This window comes from Bos javanicus, chromosome 4 (genome assembly GCF_032452875.1).
Source record: "Bos javanicus breed banteng chromosome 4, ARS-OSU_banteng_1.0, whole genome shotgun sequence".
In the NCBI taxonomy this organism is placed as follows: Eukaryota; Metazoa; Chordata; class Mammalia; order Artiodactyla; family Bovidae; genus Bos; species Bos javanicus.
The window spans coordinates 106,322,838-106,343,979 of record NC_083871.1 but is presented as its reverse complement, the minus strand read 5'-3'; the positions used below and the strand labels follow the sequence as shown (position 1 = coordinate 106,343,979).

At 50.8% G+C, this 21,142-nt stretch overlaps 1 pseudogene and 2 gene segments (V, D, J or C); all 3 read right to left on the bottom strand.

Moving 5' to 3' along the window:
• Positions 1-3,649: 3,649 nt before the first annotated feature.
• On the bottom strand, positions 3,650-4,485 carry LOC133246844 (T cell receptor beta variable 4-1-like). The segment is given in 2 exon segments: positions 3,650-4,280; positions 4,390-4,485. Coding segments are annotated over 2 exon segments (534 nt in total).
• Positions 4,486-11,484: 6,999 nt separating this feature from the next.
• LOC133246525 (T cell receptor beta variable 9-like) lies at positions 11,485-12,539 on the bottom strand. The segment is given in 2 exon segments: positions 11,485-12,177; positions 12,293-12,539. Coding segments are annotated over 2 exon segments (444 nt in total).
• A 318-nt stretch (positions 12,540-12,857) lies between these two features.
• LOC133246524 (T cell receptor beta variable 6-5-like) lies at positions 12,858-15,058 on the bottom strand (annotated as a pseudogene).
• Positions 15,059-21,142: the final 6,084 nt, after the last annotated feature.

Genomic DNA, 21,142 nt, shown 5'->3' with positions numbered 1-21,142 from the left:
CTCAGTCACGTCTGGCTCTTTGCAACTCCACAGACTGCTGTCCACCAGGCTCCTCTTGTCCATGGAATTCTACAGCAAGAATTCTTGAGTGTGTGGCCATTCCCTTCTCCAGGACATCTTCCTGACTCAGGGATTGAACCCGAGTCTCCTGCGGCTCCTGCATTGCCAGAAGATTCTTTACCACCAAGCCACCAAGCTTGCTGCTGCTGCTGCTAAGTCGCTTCAGTCGTGTCCGACTCTTGCAACCCCATGGATTATACAGTCCATGGGATTCTTCAGGCCAGAACACTGGAGTGGGTAGCCTTTCCCTTCTTTAGGGGATCTTCCCAACCTAGGGATCGAACCCAGGACTCTTGCATTGCAGACAGATTCTTTACCAGCTGAGCCACAAGGGAAGCCCTGGCAGATATATAACTCCTTGCTAAAAACTAGCAAGGGGGGCACTCTTTCTGCCCCCTTCTAATGTCTATGTCAGAAGCTTTCTCTATCCCTTTTATACTTTAATAAAACTTTATTGCACAAAAGCCTTGAGTGATCAAGCTCGTCTCTGGCCCCGGATCAAAATCCTCTCCTCCGGAGGTCATGAATCCCCAACATAGCTCATGGCACACAGCCACAAACTTTCAATCTCTCCAGGCCATTGTTCAGGAACCCTCAGGTCTTAGCCTCTGAGAAGTCAGTCCTGTCTTCATCCATCAGGTTCAGAGCAAGCAGCTCTGGGCACAGGATGCCCTGTGCATGTTTGCTCTTGCCTAGTCTGTCCTCTGTGGTGACATTCTTGTTTGGACCAGATCCCTGCAAGCCCAAGAGCATGAGGTCACATACACAGGGCCAAAGAAACTCCCTGTGCTGGCCAGCAGCGTCCCACGGTGCTTCTGCCTTGTCTACCTTCTGTCCCAGAACATTCTTCTCCCAGCAGTACTCAGCTCTTCTGTTGAGATCCTTTGTCTTCTGGAAAGTTCCCAGTTGGGGGTTCCTGGATATTCCCTTGCAATTCTCCCCTCTCCTCTCCAGTAAGCCAGTCTCCACTCAAAGATAGAAGGAAGGCATGTTTTGAAAAATAGGAAATAACACAGAGAGCAGAAGAGAATACAGAGGTTGCCCTGTAGGCTCTCCAGGTCACTCATTGGCCAGGTCTGTCCCATTGCTGGGGGCCATAGCCATATTCCGTGGTGCCTGGGAGCCTTTCCTGAATACCACAGCCCCAGATGTCCTGTGCAACATGTCTTCTTCTGCAAATTAAAGCTGATTTTGACCTGTGCAAATAGAAAGCAGCTTCAGCCTCCGAAACCCCCACCCCCACCCACCGCAGTCTTGGGCAGGGCATAGAGACGCTGTGGAGTTTGTGAAAGGGCAGGAGGCATCTCTGCGAGGCTGTGGGCAGGCTGCTGGCATAGAGGAACATGGCCAAGTCCCCTAGTTGTGCAGGATGCATCTTCAGAATGAGGTACATGTCATCAGGCATCTCAGCTGAGAAGCAATCCTCCATAAAGTGTGCATTTTCTGAAGGCTCTTTGTTGTAGATGGACATCAGAAACTCCATGCCCTTTCCCGGGGTCTGTTGGTACCAGTAGAGGTACAAATGACCAGGCATAGGGTCACACCTCATGTCACATCCCATCCCATCTCTGTGATGTAATGGCGGGGGCTTTGGCTGACACCAGGTACCAAGTGTCCTGTGGGAGGGCACAGAGGCCAGGAAGAGAATGAGGCAAAGGTGTGGAACTGCCTTACAGTCAAGAGAACGGGATGGGAGTTTCCTACACACCTCCAGGACGCACTTACTCCCAGGAGACCAAGGACTGCCCAGCAGAAGAGCCTGCTGTCCATGAGGGTGTCTGGCAGGGCTGAAGCCTCTCCCAGTCGGGCATCTGGTCCTTAGCAGCCCCAGGGAAGAGATCCTGTGATGACGTCACAGTCCTGGGCAGCATCCACAGACTCAGGAGTGCCCCACAGGAGGGGGCCTTAGTGCCCAAGGACATGTGATGTTCTTAGGACTGGCCCTTGTGTGTCCTGAGGGGTGCAGACTCCCAGCCCCCAAGTTGCAGAGGGACCCTGGGAGAATACAGGCTTCAGGACACCTAGGCCCAGTGTGAAGATCCCAACAGATAGGGGGGACCCACTCCCCTCCCCGATGGCAAATTCAGAGCCACAATCTGGGGGCATAGACTCTGCGTGTCATAGTTCTGAGCCTAATGATGAAAACATGGGGAATGAAGAGACCAAAGGAAACAAAACAAAAAGAGTAACCCTACAAGTGTCACTGTGGAGAGGAAATGCAGTGAGAAGTTGAGACCGGAAACCTGGAAGGACATCTCAGTGCGAGGGAGGGAGAGCAGGCGAGAAAGTAAGCACCCAGCCCAGCATGCCAGCCCTCAGCGAGGGGTGCAGGGGCCTGGTGGCTGCCTGAGGGGTTGAGAGCAAAGGCCTGTGCAGATGTGGGACTTTGATCAGGGTAGGGCTCAGGTTCTAGCCTTGAGTGGGAAAAGGACAAATCAGAGAACAAATGAGCTGGATTACAGGATAAGAGAACAGGTGAAGACAGAGGACAGATTTCTCACACCTGCTTCCCAAAGCTGGGTCTCTCACTGTCCTTTGTGGGGACTCCACCCGTGGACCCTTGCCTGGGAGTCCGTCTCTGATTCCCAAAGCTCCATGCTGCTCGGCCATGGGTGACCACAGCCTTGGGTGCAGGGGTTCCTGAAAAGGAGAGGCACAGAAGCCAGGCACCTGCTGAGCTCCCAGGAATGCACCCCCCCACAGGGCAGCAGAATCCTTCTTATCCTCTGGCCCCGTGTAGAGCATGAATCCTGGGATGCTGGCATTTGTTTAGAGGATCCTGGAGGTGCTGGTGTTTGTTTGGAGGATCCCTGTGAAACCTTAAGCCAAAGCATCCACTTAACAGCAGGCTTGTTTATTTCACAATAAGCAAGGCATTAGAATACTAGATCGGGATGTGTTTATCTTTTAACTATTTGCCAGGGCATTGTGACACTCAGCTTTAAAAAAAAAAAAATCCCCACACTCTAAAGACATAGAATAGAGTCACTGTGTGGATTGACTTGGCCAGAGGTGTTATGGTTTGAGGCTCTATCAGGGGCCCTCATCCGTGGAGGGCCCTCTGTAGGAAAGAGAAGGGAACCTTTGTGTAGATGGCAGACAGCTCACCCTCCAGGGCGCAGGGCTCTCTGCCAGCCCTGGGCTGTGGGTATGTGCAACCCCGAGGCTGGAAGATACAGGGTTCAGCAAAGACAACCCCAAACACAAAGTCCTGCTCCGAAACGTCAGGAGGCCGCTGCCTGTTCTCACTGCCTGTTGTGACCAATGATCCAAGGACATCGGACTCTATGGCTGATATGGCAGGGTGTGAAGACCTGAAGAGACAGGAGAAGAAAGGAATCAAGCCTGAAGGGTTAAGGCTGGCGTGGAAGAGAAGCCAGTGAGGAGCTGAGCCCTTGAACAAGCAGCCAGGAGGGTGAACTGGAGAACAGCGATCCCAACAGGATCGGGGGTCCATGGTCCTCGAGGGCAGGAACGGACAGAGACCCTGGAGAGAGAACGAGGTGCTTTGAAGAAGGTCTGAGCATATCTGGAGCTGGGATCTGGGCTGAGATCCGGGGTCTAGCTTGGATGGAAGGGGAAGTTGGAGAAAAAGCACCTTTTAGAAGGAGGGTAGGTAGGACTGCTGTGGCCAGAGGGTCAAGGGTCTTACAAAAGGGTTCCCAGAGGATCAAAGCGATTGGGAAAGGCAGATGAAGAAACTGCTTAAACTTGAATGGCTTGGCACAGTCTTTCTCAGGACGAGCCCGGCAAACACTGCTGATGTCTGGGAAGAAACTCTCCACCGCGGTGCCAGGTGACCCTACAGGCAGGGCTATGGTCTGTTGGGAAATGCCAAACCAAGACTGGGATGGCCCCCACGGCTTCCTGTCTGGACCCTGGAGGTTTGTGCACAGGAAGGAATTGCCTCTGCAGGGCTGTGTCTCTACTGCTGGCGCAGAGATAGACGGCGGAGTCCTGTGGTTTCAGGGCGTTCAGGTCCAGGCGGCACTGAGAGCTGTCTGGGCATTCAGGCCAGAAGCGGCTTGGAACACTCTCATTTCCAGCGAGTTCCTGGTAGTTGTGGATGAACATGAGCTCTGGCGGCTTCTGGGCGCTCTGTTTATACCAGTACATAGCATCATGTCCCAGATGTTGTTCACATGTCAAAGATTTCTTGTCCGTCATTCCCATGACTAGGTATTTTGGTATCTGAGTGATCCCAGGGTCCGCACAGACAGCTGGGAGAAAAGGACAGAATTCAGACAAAGGCCAGAGGGGAAGGTGTTGCTGCAGCCACAGGGAAATGGTATGGGGTCCAGGGACAGCCCGTGTGAACTCCAGACTCACCTATGCCCAGGAGACAGAGGACCACACAGCAGAGCTGCCTGAAGCCCATGGTGGATCAGGGTCAAGGTGGGTGCTCTGGGTGCGTGTGTGGGGTGGGGGTGGGGGTGGGGGTGGGTGGGCTCTGGCCTCCTCGGCCTTGGTTGGCGGTTTTGTCTGTGACGTCAGTATCCTGTCAGTCTCCCCAGTGCCGAGGGACGTTTCTTCTTCCCCTTTTTATGCCTTATGTAGATTCTGATAGAAGGTAGATTTGAATCCACTGGGCTGGGATAGTCCTCTGACAGTCAGCTCTTTGGCTATTAGCTGCTCTCATCATTATATAGATTCTCCCCCTGTCCTGCTCCCTTCCATGAGCTGCTCTCAGACAAACTATATCCCCTTCAAGACATCTTCTTCCCTGCTCAGTCAGGCAGGACAACATTCAAAACACCATTTCTCTCAGTGTCTAAGCTCCAATACTTTGGCCACCTGATGCGAAGAGCTGGCTCATTGGAAAAGACCCTGATGCTGGGAGAGATTGAAGGCGGGAGGAGAAGGGGACAACAGAGGATGAGATGCAAGGATGGCATCACCGACTCGGAACATGAGTTGGAACAAACTCCGGGAGATAGTGAAGGACAGGGAAGTCTGGCGTGCTGCAGTCCATGGGTGGCAAAGAGTCCCATATGACTGAGCGACTGAACAACTAACTCCCTGGAGCGCCTTTGCCCAGCTGTGTGGAGGGAGGAGAACCGAAAGGCCATAGTCCTGTTCTGGACCACTGCCCTCATTAAAAGGCACGATACCATGATGCCAGCCAGGAGCCAGACCCTGGGAAGAGTGCTGAGAGGGCCATACAAGAGATAGGCCAGTCTTTGTGCCTGTTAAGGGGCTGCCCTTGTGGCTCAGCTGATGAAGAATCCGACTGCAATGCGGGAGACCTGGGTTCAATCCCTGGGTGGGAAGATCCCCTGGAGAAGGGAAAGGCTCCCCACTCCAGTATTCTGGCCTGGAGAATTCCACGGACTGTATAGTCCACGGGGCGGCAATGAGTCCGACACGACTGAGCAACTTTCACTTCACTTGTGCCTGTATTGAGGGTACAGGGCTTGGCTGGGCTTAAAGCAAGCAGGTTGCCACAAGAAAACAGCACAAGGCAAACGGATCTCAGTTTGAAAGTGACTTCGATGTCTTTGAGAAGTCTACAAATGATGCACCCTACTGATAACAAGGATGGAAGGCAAAAGCCCTGCTCCCTTCCTCACCACCGCGCCCCCGCCCTCGGCGCCTCGGCCCCTCCCCCACCAGCCTGGGCGTTTCAGCGGAGCCAGAGCGCCTCCCTGTGGCCAAAGCAGCACATTCTCCAGATCGCAGGCCTCTGACCCCCACAGCGCCAGCAGCCCAGATCTATCATCTGTTCCACAGACCAGGAGCTTCCGTGATAGATACGAGGCTCCAGGGAATCACGAAGACGAAAGAAGCACCTGAAACAACCAAACAGTCGGCAACAGTACCATCCGTCCACGTAACTAGGGCATTCCAGTTTTTACCCAACAGAGATCGGTTATGTCTGTATCCCTAGGTGTGAACAAAACGCAGACCTGCAGCTACTACCCAGGTCCCTGTAGAGCTTACAGGCCGTCTTGATTTGTTCAATGAATACTCACTGAGCAACAGCTAGGAGCAAGCACAAAACATCAACACGTTCCCCCCTGGAATTGTATCATGATGGGCTAATTACGCCGGTGGCTCAGCCGGTAAAGAATCTGCCTTCAATGCAGGAGACCCAGGCTCGATCTCTGCATCGGGAAGGCCCCGGAGAAGGGCATGGTAACCACTCCAGTATTCTGGCCTGGAGAATTCATGGACAGAGGAGCCTGGTGGGCTTTAGTCTGTGCGGTCACAAAGAGTGGGACAGGACTGAGTGACTGTCACACACGCACACTTCCGCTTAGTCACGGACAACCACTAGGGACTCAAATGTATCTCATATGAAGTTTGAGAAATGCGCCAGTGTTTCAGTATTTAATCACTTCATGCATGTGACAGCATATTTACAGTTGCTACAGCTGCTACAACACAGGAACTGAGCCGAAATGATCTCCAAAGCCCTGTGCTTGGCTAGCATGTTAGACAACAAACCAGGCCCATACGGTGTCCAGACAGCTTTCCAACCTGGGACTAGCTTAGATGACCCAAGGTGAGTCACTCTATGTTGTTGCTGTTTGAAGACAGCTGGAAGACAGTGGCCTGTCCCAGTTAGAAAGAGAGAGAGTGACATTGGTGAATGAGCTGTGAGTCCCACGGAGACCCCAGGAGGACCAAGCACTGGTAATAGTGAGCCCGCATTCTAGGTCTCCCTAAGAGGATTGTGTGTGTGTGTGTGTGCTAAGTCACTTCAGTCGTGTTTGACTCTTTGCCACCCCAGGGACTGTAGCCTGCCAGGCTCCTCTGTCCATGGGATTCTCCAGGCAATAGTACTGGAGTGGGTTGCCATGCCCTCCTCCAGGGGATCTTCCCAACCCAGCGATTGAACCCACGACTCTGATGTCTCCTGCATTGGCAGGTGGATTCTTTACCACTAACACCACCTAAGAGTATTTGCTCCTAGCAAATGCTGCAATCAGATCTGCCAGGATAAAACCAGAGCCTCTCCTCTATATCATCCACAAGACCCTCAGCATCCCCTTCATAATCTTTAAAGCAGAATATTTTAGTAGTCTTCTAATGGTACATCCCACCCGGACTCTTATCTCCCTTCTGATGCATACTGCTACCAGCATTCCTATACCAAAATATGTTGATCGTGTTATCTCACCTAAGGTAGGACCACTGTCTAGCTCCTGCCAAGAGATTAGTGGTGAAAACTCCTTTCCACGTCCCTAATATCCTGCATCATCTGGGTACTGCCTGATCTCCAGGAAGCTTCACATATGACACTCAATCAGAATTGGGATGAATGGCCCTGTGTTCCTTCTTGGAAGAAGGAAGTCTGCAGTGGACAAGCCTGCCTCGGCCGGTGCTTCTGGCTCACCCTTTCTAGGTCACCTGTTGATGGGCTGCACCCTGCAGGCCTGCAAGCCCTGTGGTTGTCCAGGACAGTAAAGAATGAGTCCAGAAACAGTGACAGAGACGTCAGTGGTTTACTGGACAGGAGATCATACACAAAGGGCGCTGGAGCAACACCCCATCGTGCACAGGCAGGACATGGCAGCAGTCTTAGCTGATAAGCTACAGTCCATGGGGTTGCAAAGAGTCGGACACGACTGAGCGACTTCACTTCACTTTAATTAACTAAAGTTTGCTTCTCTTAGATGACTCCATACATCTTGCGTAAAACAGGCCACATGGAGAGGCCTTTTTAAAATCCTCCCTGTGACTTGGGAATGGACCTGACCCAGATGAGGGAGGAGCTTGTGGCTGCAGTAGAGAGGGCCAGGGACCTGATGCAGGGAGGTGGGGAGAGGAATGTCCTGCCCGCCGGGAAAGGTGGGCAAGAGCAGATACCGTGTGAGAGCTAGCCTGCAGCAGAACCTTCCAGAAAGACAGAAATGAGCTGCCTGAGGAGAGACAAGAGTATCTAGATGTATCTATTTACCAACAACCTTCCCTCCTAAGTCTCAGGCTCAGGTGATGACTAGGAGTCTGACCTGGGAAAGCATCTTCCTGGTTCACAGGGAGGATGCAGAGGAAAGACAGAGATCAATGGTGGACCCATGGCCTTGAGGCCCAGAAGTGAGGCTCAGGCCAACCTAGTCCACACACCCATGGTCACACTGCAGGCACTTCGTCTGCAAAGCCCTGAGGCACCTGGTGCTTGGAGCCTGCATGGGGCCCTCATCTGTCTTATTGAACAGAGAGGAGGTGGCCAAGCAGCAACCGCAGAGTAACTCTGGCGCAGAGGTACACAGATGTCTGGGAGAAGTTGGCAGACTACAGCATGATGGGAAGTTCTCTGTGCTTGATCTGGAGACGTTGTACCCGTTGGCATGTCTCATTTCTCCATGGTGGGAGGGCCATCTGAATAATGGATCAGCCTCAGCCCATGTCCGAGGTCTTGTCAGTACCAGTACATGCAGTCATGACCCAGATCCTGAGCATATTTCAGTGTCACCTTCTGTCCTCTCCTCACCACATGGAATCTGGGGTCCTGAGTGACACCAGCATGGACCATGCCTGTGAAGAAGGAGGACCGATGCTGCAGTCACAGCAGACAGGCTTAGTGCTGGCACCCCGAAGGGGACCCTGCCCCCCAGGACTCGCCTGCCTGCAGGAGACAGAAGACCACACAGCCCAGGAGGCAGGGGCTCATGGCGGGGGCGGGGCAGGCAGAGGGCCCTCTGGTCTGAGGGTGGATGAGAGGGGAGAGGGGTTCTCCAGGGAGTCCTTCTGAGATGTCACTGTCCCTGCCAGTCACCAGAGCCAATCTGTCACTCAGGAGAGCCATGCCCCTTCCCCCGGAGGTTCAAATCAGAAATGAACCTGAGTGAATTGTTCACATGGGACTGACCTAGACTTTGCCCACGATGGTCTGTCTTGTCAAAGCTGTAGTTTTTCCTCTAGTCAGGTATGACTTGAGAGTTGGACTATAAAGACAGCTGAGCACCGAAGAATTGATGCTTTTGAACTGTGGTGTTGGAGAAGACTCTTGAGAGTCCCTTGAACTGCAAGGAGATCCAAGCAGTCCATCCTAAAAAAATCAGTCCTGAATATTCATTGGAAGGACTGATGCTGAAGCTGAAAATTTGGCCACCTGATGTGAAGAACTGACCCACTGAAAAGACCCAGATGCTGGGCAAGATTGTAGACAGGAGGAGAAGGGGACAACAGAGAATGAGATGGTGGATGGCATCTCCTACTCGATGGACATGTGTTTGAATAAACTCCAGGAGTTGGTGATGGACAGGAAAGCCTGACGTGCTGCAGTCCATGGCGTCACAAAGCATCGGACACGACTGTGCATCTGAACTGAACTGAACAGCTCACAACAGGGAGACCCATCCCGCTCAATGAACATAAGCCTTATATTTGTTGTAACTTTCCATAAAACTCTTCACAACCTTATATATACTTTATTCCAGAACTAGCTGTTCATTATTACATACATTCAGTTTAGTGATCTGTAGTTTATTATTTCTGTAGTTTTGAATCTCAGGGAAAATCCTCAGGGCTTCCTGCTGCCCTTTATGACTCACGTGTCCCAAATAATCCCTCATGTTTCTATTGTGTTTAATTGACAACAGTCGAGTTCACATCCTTCCACCCACAGTGATTATGGTTCTGGTTCCCTAACCTTAGGGCAGGCTCATCAACACTTGAGGAATCCTTGGGCTCTCTTTCTTATTAATTCACTGACTGATAGCTGCTGCTGCTACTGCTAAGTCACTTCAATTGTGTTCGACTCTGTGCAACCCCAGAGACGGCAGCCCACCAGGTTCCCCCGTCCCTGGGATTCCCAGGCAAGAACACTGGAGAGGGTTGCCATTTCCTTCTCCAATGCACAAAAGTAAAAAGTGAAAGTGAAGTAGCTCAGTCGTGTCTGAATCTTCTTGACCCCATGGACTGCAGCTCACCAGGCCCAGTGCCTGTCATACACAGGCTCAGTTCCTTCATGTCCACCTGAGCACGTGCTTCTCGTATTGTCTGAGGGGTGGGGGAGCAGTAAGCTGAACCACCTCAGGCCTGTGACCCAGCTTGCTTTGAGGAGAGAAGCTGGTTGCCCAGCACCACGGATGACATGTGGGCACAAAGGAGTACAGACGTGGGAGGGATGTCTGGAGAGATGGCTGACCCCAGGGTAAAGGAAAAATGCTCCGATTTTACGTGAGACATCCATTGCATGGGGGTACTTCCTTGTGAAGTGGGCAGCCATTCAGTAACCGATATCCTAGAGCCCTAGACTGTTTCTCATGCACAAACCTCACACTTGGAAGGACCCTGCACTGGCTGCCATGCTCTGCTGCTGTGATTTTCAAGTTCTCAATAATTTTCTAAACCTGAACATCATGCACCTGGTCCTGAGTGGGTGACCCCAGTGACCTCCTGATGAGCAGGTTTCCATGGAACACGATCGCAAGTCTGGGGTCTGGGTGACTAACCATTCCTGGGGCCTCAGAGACAAAAACACAGATGCTAAGGTCAAGCAACAAATGAGCTCGATGTTGTAGCCACAAAAACAAGCCTTCAATCGGAGCCTGGCAAGTCCATGGGATCCATACCTGTGCTCACAGTGTCTCTGGTCCAAGAGACAGTGGGACCCACAGGGCAGAAGACTAGTGCGCAGGCCAGGCCACTGCAGAAAGGGGGACTTTTCAGTTCAACTCCTGTGACTTGGACGCTGGGGTCAAATCAAAGGCAAGCCTTCTCCTGACATGAAATGATCTCTCACCAAATTGCTGCTGCTGGTTGTCTGCTCAGTCCCAGCACCAGTGTGTGAACAGGAGGCCTTGCTGTGTGCACATCACATGGGACCTCAAAGGAATTCCCTAGGAGATGAGGACTTCCTGTCAAAATAGCATCATAAAATCATTTCAGACAATGTGTGCACAAGAAAAAAATTTATGAATGTGAATAATTAAAAAAAAAAAAAAAAGCCTGTAGCAGCAGGGAAGACCTTTGGATGGTCATTTTCCAAACCATCCATCTCCAGATAGGATAGTCCCTGACATGGATATGGTGCTCACGTGCTTTCAAGAACTTCTCTACCCATAATACTTTTCGATGGACAAGGAAATGGCAACCCACTCCAGTACTCTTGCCTAGAAAATTCCACGGATGGAGGAGCCTGGTGGGCTACAGTCCATTGGGTCACAAAGAGTCAGACACGACTGAGCAACTTCACTTTCAAAATGTGAATAGGTATATTTTAATAATAGATTAGATTAACATTTTAGTTCCTAAAGCAGATGACCCTCCATAATGTCAGTGGGCTTCATGAAACCAAGTAAAGGGATGAATAGACGAAAACACTGATCCTCCCCCAAGTAAGAGATAATTGTCAGCCGATGGCCTTCACACTGGACCGTTAGATCTTTGCTTTTGAACTTAAACATCAGCTCCCCTCAGTCTCCAGTAGCACCAGACCCGCTTGCAGCTTTTGGACTTACCAGTCTTAACAACTATGTGAGCCGATCGCTTTAAAACTTGTATGTGAGTATGTGTGTGTCTATGTGCGTGTGTGTGTGTGTGTTTCTGTGTATTATTTATTCTATGTGGGGGACAGTTTTATGGGGGCAAAGACCACAAGTAATAAGGACAGGCTTGAATCAGATTCCTTGATCTGAAAGTAATGACATATAAGATGTGGACAACTCAGTTCCCCTCAGATGTATAAACAGGTAAAATAATTCTTATCTAGCATGATCTTTGGAAGCATTAAAACACAGCAGGGAAAGACGTCTGGGAGAGTCTATGGGATCTATCTAGGCCTGACAGGCAGGCAGTCACCCTCACAACCACTTCCTGAGCTGGGGCAGGAGTGTTTTTGTCCCAGAGGCACCTGATCATGCAGGGCTGTGTCTTGGCTGCTGGCACAGAGATACACGGCTGAGTCTGTCAGCTCCAAGGAGCTCAAGTTCAGCTCGGAGTGAAAGTCACTAAACTGTTTTCCTGAGAATCGATCCGGGAGCTGTGCTTCTCCCCTCACTTCCTGGCTGTAATACTGAACGAGGAACTTGGGGCCCAGGCCCAGGGCCTGTTGGTACCAGTACACGGAGAGGTGTCCAGAGACAGGGGAGCATCCCAGGGTCCCTCGCTGTCCTCTTGCTTTAATGAGGTATCTCGGGGTTTGGGTGACTCCAGAATCCACAAGGCCTGTGGGGGAAGAAGACTGGGGCTGAGAAAGAACGCGGGAGAGAACCCGATGGTGCCTTGGATTCAGGCGGAGTCAGACCAGGAACACGGATTCCCCCCTGTGCCAAGGACCCACCTGCTGCCAGGAGACACAGAGCCACACAGCAGACGGGGCTGCAGCCCATGGCAGGAGGGCCAGAGCTGGGAGGCGTCTCCTTGCTCAGAGCTCTGCTTCTCTGAGAGCTGGGGTTCTGGGCCTCTTTCCTCTGACTGGAGGTGAGGAAGTGATGTCACTGTTCTGATGTCACTGCCTCTGCTAGTTCCCAGGAATCTGACCTCACATTCCAGGTCGCTGATCCATGAACCCTGCTCTGTCCTGCCAAGTCTCTTAGATGACATGTGAGCTGGACTGCTGGTCTAGGCGGCTGGGTTTATGCTCGATGCCCTTCCCCATGGCTCCTTCGCTTTTCTCTTCAGGCAGGTGTTGCTCTTTTCTGTTTCTCTTTCCTACCACCTCCCAGCTCCATACCCTTCACTTTTGCTGCAACCTCAGAGGCTCCCTCAGCACTGCATAGTTGAAGTTCATGGCTCCCAGCTGGGACAGCAAGCCTGCAAATTAGTGCCTATCCTAGTAAGGTTTCTAGAGATAAAAACACCAAATAAAGCTTTCTCTTAAGCCTCCTGGTCCCAGGCACTAGCTCTGTCTGCTTGCTCTGCCCTAGAAACTTGTGGAGTTTCTCAGCTGCACAGTGTCCCGCTGTGGTCTATGCGTGGAAACCAAAATTGTCTGCCCAGATTTAATAGTCATGGATGTGTTCATATTAGAAAATGTTTCACGGTTTGCCGATTGAACAGTGTTTTAGCTTGCTTTGTTTTTCTAAAGAACACACACACAATTAGAAACACAAACACACACACCAGCCTGCCATAGCTGATTCATGATTTTGTATTTCAAGAGAAAAGAAATGAGTTCATGCAGGAAATATTTAATACTTTGACTTTTATAAGACTGTGATGAAGGAGATGCTACAAACTTTGGTTAGCTTTTGTTGGTGGTGGTGGTGTTCAGTTTCTAACTGGAGTCCAACTCATTGAAACCCCATGCCTTGCAGCGTACCAGGCTCCCCTGTTCATCAGCAAAAGTGAAGGGTATGGAGCTGGGAGGTGGTAGGAAAGAGAAACAGAAAAGAGCAACACCTGCCTGAAGAGAAAAGCGAAGGAGCCATGGGGAAGGGCGTCGGGCATAAACCCAGCCTCGCCTAGACCAGCAGTCCAGCTCACACGTCATCTAAGAGACTTTGCAGGACAGAGCAGGGTTCCACAGTTTGTTCAAATTCATGTCTGTTGAGTCGGTGATGCTATCTAACCACCTCTCACTCTGCCACCCCCTTCTCCTCTTGCTTTCAGTCTTTCCCAGCATCACGGACTAGGCTATTTAGATGTTAAAGACAGGCAATGGTGGAGAATACATACAAACACAGCTTGTCTCTCCTCCTCAGGGACGACCAAGGATTTTGGATGATTAATAATTAACTGAGGTTACATTCTTTTTGAGAACCCTAGAGAACCTACTCAAACACGCCCAGTTAGGGATCATTACAAGGTTCCCTGGGTGATGGGCAAGGACATGACCCAGTTGAGGGAGGAGCAGCAAGACTGAAGTAGAGAAGGGTGAGAACGAGGGCCAGGAAGGTGGGAGAGAAAGGCCCATATCTGGGGAAGTTGAACAAGAGCAGAGACCACTCAAGGGCCAGCCTGGAGGAGAACCTTCCATAGCGACAGGCATGTGATGCCCGGGGAGAGACAAAAGGGTCTAGATGTATCTGATTTCCCAACAACCTTCCCTCCTGGAGGCCTCATATTCAGACTGATGACTAGCAGTCGGAGCTGGGTAGCATGTTTAGGCTCCCGAGGCAGCTAGAGTGAAAAGACAGAGAGTGAGGGTGGACACATGTCCATGAGGCCATGTTGTCAGGTCCGTGCCAGGAAGATCAAACATCACTGGCTATGCTCCCAGTATGTGTCTGTGGGCTCCGAGTCTCCAGGTGCTAGGAGCCTGCAAGGGGCTCTCCAAGTTCCAAACTGCAGGGCCCTCATCTGCTTTTTTGCACAGAAAGGAGGTGGCCGTGCAGCACCATGGAGTAACTGCTGGCACAGAAGTACACAGATGTCTGGGAGTGGTTGGCAGACTTCAGCGTGAGAGGGAAGTCATTTGTGCTTGGTCTGGAGACGCTGTAGCCCTCGGGCACATCTCCTTTCTCCGTGGTGGGAGGGCCATCTGAGTAATGGATCAGCCTCAGCCCGTGTCCTGGGTCTTGTCGGTACCAGTACATATAGCTAAAGTCAGATCCTGAGTACATGTCAGTGTCGCACTCTGTCCTGTCCTCACAACCTGTAATCTGGGGTCCTGAGTGACACCAGCATGGACCGCCCCTGTGGAGAAGGAGGACCGATGCTGCAGTCACAGCGGACAGGCTTAGTGCAGGGACCCCGAAGGGGACCCGGCCCCCCAGGACTCACCTGCCTGCAGGAGACAGAAAACCACACAGCCCAGGAGGCAGGGGTTCATGGCGGGGGCGGGGCAGGCGGAGGGCCCTCTGGTCTGAGTGTGGATGAGAGGGGAGAGGGGCTCTCCAGGGAGTCCTTCTGAGATGTCACTGTCCCTGCCAGGCCCCACAGCCAATCTGTCACTCAGGGGCCACGCCTCTTCCCACAGAGGCTCAAATCAGAAATGAACCTGAGTGAACAGTTCACAACACGAAGACCTATCCAGAACAACAGATGTAATCTCACAGGTTGCTGTAACCTCCCTGTAAATGTTAAATGTTTTTCTGTAGATGTTAAACTGATTAAATGTTTTGTATGTTCTAGTCCAGACATAAGTCTTCATTAACATGTATATACTTGTATTTATCTACATATTTCTGAAGTTTTGAATCCTGGGGAAATGCTTCTGGCGTCCTGCTGCCCTTTATGATATGTGTCCCAAGAGCACTTCAAGCGAGAAGGCAATGGCACCCCAGCCCAGTGTTCTTGCCTGGAAAATCCCAGGGACGGGGGAACCTGGTGAGCTGCCGTCTATGGGGTCGCACAGAGTTGGACACGATGAAGTGACTTAGCAGCAGCACTTCAAGGCTCCCTTTCCGCAACATTGCCCACAGTCCTGAGACAGTCCCTCCACCTACCGTGTTTCTCCAGCTTTCTGCTCCCAACCTCATTGCAGGCTCATCAACACTTGAGGAATTCTTTGGTCTGCTTCTAATCAATTCACTGACAGACAGTCCACCGGTCAAACGCAGGTACAGCTCCTACATGTTCACAGCAGCCCGTGATTCCCGTGTTGGGGGGAGGGAGCAAGCAGAGCCCCCTCAGGCCGGTGACCCACCTTTCTGGGTGGAGATAAGCTGGGTGCCCGGCACAGGATGACGTTTTGGCACCAAGGAATACAGATGCAGGAGGGACGTGGAGGGAGGTGCAGACGCCAGGGTGATGAGAAATGCTCAGTTTTTATTTGAGACGTTCCTCCCATGGGAATACCTCCTTGTGAAGTGTGGCTGCCATTCATTGAGTAACAGTTCATATCACAGAGCCCCGAACTGTATCTTGTTCCACACAACACAACGCGTATATGTAACTTGCTCTGTACACACTTCCATGAGCGAAGGGACCACGGGTGTTGAGAACACACTTGCGCCGGGATGCTCGCTGTAACACTTATGAAGTATGAGATCTGGGCAACTCACGTCCCCTGAGATGTACAAACAGTTAAAATGGTACTTACCTTGATGACGTTAGTGAGCCTGAAAACATATCAAGAAGTGAATGTCTGGCAAAGTCTCTTGCTCTACCAGAGACTGGGCTTGGCAGGCTGGCAGCTGACACTCAGGCACCATGTCCTGAGCTGGGGCAGGAGTGTTTTTGTCCCAGAGGCACCTGATCATGCAGGGCTGTGTCTTGGCTGCTGGCACAGAGATACACGGCTGAGTCTGTCAGCTCCAAGGGGGTCAGGCTCAGTTCAGAGGCAGCATCACTGAACTGTTTTCCTGAGAATCGATCTGATATGTTTCCTTTCTCATACTCTGCCCTATTGTAATACTGAATGAGGAATTGGAGGCCTTGTCCCAGGGCCTGTTGGTACCAGTACACAGATCTGTGTCCAGACTCAGGGGAACATCTCAGTATCACTTGCTGTTTTCTTGATTTGATCAGGTACTTGGGGGTCTGGGTGACTTCAGAATCCACGAGGCCTGTTGAGGAGGAGACAAGGAAGCTGAGGACAGAGCACAGGGAAGCCTCCTGATGCAGCCTTCATTGCCAGACTTCTATCTCAGGGAGGCAAAGACATCTCAGAAACTCCCACACTGTGTCCAGGACTCACCTGCTCCCAGGAGGCAGAGAGTCACACAGCAGAGGAGCCTGGAGCCCATGGCAGCATCAGGAACCCAGGACCACTGCTGGCTGGGGGCGGGGCTCCTGGGGTGAGTGGTGTAAAGTGCTGACCCTCCTGTTCCCTGATTGGAGCATTTGCCTATGACATCACTGCTCTGTGCCTCTGCAGGCTGCCCTTGTCACTGGACACCTTGGCAGGACCCAGGGCTGGTTCCTCTAAGCCATTCCTTGTTCTGCACAGCCCCTCAGCCAAGGGTGGGTGTGAAGCGAGCACTGTGCCCATGTCCCCATACGCCCATAACATGCCTTTTTCTTCTCTTCCTGTCCCTGCCTGACACTCATCACCCAGCCCTCACCAGCCACACTAATCCCTTCACCCTCCACTCCCCATGCTGCTCCAGGAGAAGATCCCCTGGGCATATCCTAAGGCTCCAGGCATGTCCCCATTCCCCTGGGCAGTGAGGAGTCTGTGCTGGGTCCACGTGTCTGGACCACTCAGGGAGCTCAAACCTACTTTCTGATGCAGGCATGTAGCCAAGGTTCCCCTAAGCTGCCCTCTCCAGGGTGACTCTCAACCCCCTCCATCACACCCTGCTTACCATGGGCCCACAGTGCCTCCTAGAGGCCAATGGTTTCATGGATCTGTGCCTTCCATCTAAAATAAGAATACAAATTCCCCGCACTCCACACTTTCAACCCCTAGTCACACACACACACACACACACACACACACCCCTCATCTGCTGCCTTCCCAGCCTGGATGAATTAGGGCTGATCTTCAAGTGTAGTCTTAGCCTGTGGAGGTAAAAGACTGTATGATCAGACATTTCTACTAAGAAGGAAATAAAAGCAGCACTAGATTCCAGAATCTGGTTCCCTAACCTTAGGGCAGGCTCATCGACACCTGAGGAATCCTTGGGCTCTTTCTTATTAATTCACCGACTGACAGGGTGCCTGTCACACACAGGCTCAGTGCCTTCATGTCCACCTGAGCACATGCTTCTCGTCGTGTCTGAGGGGTGGGGGAGCAGCAAGCCGAACCGCCTCAGGCCTGTGACCCAGCTTGCTTTGAGGAGAGAAGCTGGTTGCCCAGCACCACGGATGACATGTGGGCACAAAGGAGTGAAGACGTGGGAGGGATGTCGGGACAGATGGCTGACCCCGGGGTAAAGGAAAAATGCTCCGATTTTACGTGAGACATCCATTGCATGGGGGTACTTCCTTGTGAAGCGGGCAGCCATTCAGTAACCGATATCCTAGAGCTCCAGACTGTATCACATGCACAAACCTCACATTTAGGAGGACCCTGCACTAGCTGCCATACTCTGCTGCTGTGATTTTCAAATTCTCAATCATTTCTGAACCTGAATATCATGCACCTGGTCATGAGTGTGTGACCGTGGTGACCTCCTGATGAGCTGGTTTCCATGGAACCTGATTGCACGTCTGGAGTCTGGGTGACTAACCATTCCCTGGGCCTCAGAGACAAAAACGCAGAAACCAAAGTCAGAAGCAATGAATGAGCTCGATGTTGTAGCCAAAAAAAGCCTTGAATCGGGGCCTGGCAAGTCCACGGGATCCATACCTGTGCTCAGAATGTCTCTGGTCCAAGAGACAGTGAGACCCACAGTGCAGGAGACTAGTGACCAGGCCAGGCCACTACAGAAAGGGGGACTTTTCAGTTCAACTCCTGTGACTTGGACGCTGGGGTCAAATCAAAGGCAAGCCTTCTCCTGACATGAAATGATCGCTCACCAAATTGCTGCTGCTGGTTGTCTGCTCAGTCCCAGCACCAGTGTGTGAGCAGGAGGCCTTGCTGTGTGCATATCACATGGGACCTCAAAGGAATTTCCTAGGAGAAGAGGACTTCCTCTCAAAATAGCATCATAAAATCATTTCAGATAATGTGTGCACGAGAAAAGAAATTTATGAAAGTGCATTAAAAAAAAAAAAAAAAAAACCTTGTACCAGCAGAAAAGACCTTTGGATGGTCATTTTCCAAACCATCCATCTCCAGATAGGATAGTCCCTGACATGGATATGGTGCTCACGTGCTTTCAAGAACTTCTTCAACCATAATACTTTCCAGGAGCAATCGCTTAAATATTTAGCTCTGGGCTAAAGAGGACTTAAAAAAAAAAAATGACGGCAACAGAAATCATACTGCTGGTTGTCAGGGAAGGAGACAGGCCTGGGAATGGGGCCTCAGAGGATTTTTGGTGATGAAATGTTCTCAGCCTTTATAGGTGAACGTTCCGTGGGCACACACACATGGATTGATCAAAACCATTCATCTGTTCACTGTACCGTGTGTAATGTTACTGTATATACAGCGGACCCCTTGGACCACACGATTTTGAATTTCATGCATCCAGTTTTGTGTGGAAAATTTAATAGATACTAACTACAGACTTTGTTGTTCATCTGGTAAAGAATCTGCCTGCAGTGTGAGAGACCTGAGTTGGATCCCTGGGTTGGGAAGATCTGCTGGAGAAGGGAAAGACTACCCACTCCAGTACTCTGGCCTGGAGAGAATTTATATTTCGTGGACTGTATAGTCCATGGGGTTGCAAAGAGTCAGACACGATTGAGTGACTTTCACTTTCACTTTTCACAGTACCACACAACTGTGGCTGGTTGAATCTGTGGATGTGAAATCACAAACAGGGTTGACTGAATTTTAAACAAATTTTACAGCAGGGTTAAGGCTGGTTCAGGGCCCCCAAACTGCACATTATTCAAATGTTAACTATAATTCATATGGAAATAAAGTTAATGAAAAAACCCCTGAGGGTAAGTTACATGCTCTGTATATCTCATGTATGGAACTGGCAAGCATAATTACTTTCTTTCCTATGACATCTGAAGTCTTCAAGTATAGGGTTTGAAGTCAAAATGTGTCCATATCTACTTTTGCACCTAGGAAGCACTAGAGGAGGCTGTCAGAGATTAGCAAAGGGAGTCAAGAAATCCAAACTCCTGTTACCTGCCAGGGAGATCATGCTTATTAAATTCTTGTGCAACCCTGGAAGATGGTGTCCTGACTAATATAACATGTCAACTTGACTCTGTCTTGGATATTTAGCTTTATTTTTTGGGTGCTCCAAAGAGGGATATTTTTTGGCTCAAACGGTAAAGCGTCTGCCCACAATGTGGGAGACCAGGGTTCAATCGCTGGGTCGGGAAGATGCCCTGGAGAAGGAAATGGCAACCCACTCCAATATTCTTACCTAGAAAATTCCATGGATGGAGGAGCCTCGTGGGCTACAGTCCATGGAGTCGCAAAAAGTCAGACACGACTGAGCGACTTCACTTTCAACATGTGAATATGTATGTTTTAATAATAGATTAGATTAACATTTTAATTCGTAAAGCAGATGACCCTCCATAATGTCAGTGGCCTTCATGGAACCAGGTGAAGAGATGAATAGACGAAAACACTGATCCTCCCCCAAGTAAGAGATAATTGTCAGCCGATGGCCTTCACACTGGACCGTTAGTCCTTCTGCTTTTGAACTTAAACATCAGCTCCCCTCAGTCTCCAGTAGCACCAGACCCGCTTGCAGCTTTTGGACTTACCAGCCTTCACAACTATGTGAGCCGATTGCTTTAAAACATGTACGTGAGTATGTGTGTGTGTGTGTGTGTGTATGTGTGCGTGTGTGTGTGTGTTTCTGTGTATTATTTATTCTATGTGGGGGACAGTTTTATGGGGGCGAATACCAAAAGTGATGAGGACAGGCTTGAATCAAATTCCTTGCTGAGAAAGCAATGACATATAAGATGTGGACAAGTCAGTTCCTCTCAGATGTATAAACAGGTAAAATAATACTTACCTAGCATGATCTTTGGGAGCATTAAAACAGAGCAGAGGAAGAATTTCTGGGAGAGTCTATCAGATCTATCTAGGCCTGGAAGGGAGGCAGTCACCCTCACAACCACTTCCTGAGCTAGGGCAGAAGTGTTTTTCTCCCACAGGCACCTGATCATGCAGGGCTGTGTCTTCACTGCTGGCACAGAGATACATGGCTGAGTCTGTCAGCTCCAAGGAATTCAGGTTCATCTGAGAGCTAGAGTCACTGAACTGTTCACCTGAGAATCGATCTGGCATGTTTCCTTTCTCATTCTCTTTCCCATTATAATACTGAATAAGGAACTGGGGGCCCTGGCCCAGGGCCTGTTGGTACCAGTACACAGAGAGGTGTCCAGACTCAGGGGAACATCTCAGTATCACTTGCTGCTTTCTTGATTTGATCAGATATTTGGGGGTCTGGGTGACCCCAGAATCCACCAAACCTGTTGGGAAGGAGACAGAAGGAAGCTGAGGACAGAGCACAGAGGAGCCTCCTGCTGCAGCCCTCATCACCAGGCTTCTATCTCAGGGAGGCAAAGACATCTCAGAGGCTCCCACACTGTGTCCAGGACTCACCTGCTCCCAGGAGGCAGAGAGTCACACAGCAGAGGAGCCTGGAGCCCATGGCAGCATCAGGACCCAGGACTGCTTGCTGGCTGGAGGCAGGGCTCCTGGGGTGAGTGATGTAAAGTGCTGACCCTCCTGTTCCCTGATTGGAGCATTGGCCTATGACGTCACTGCTCC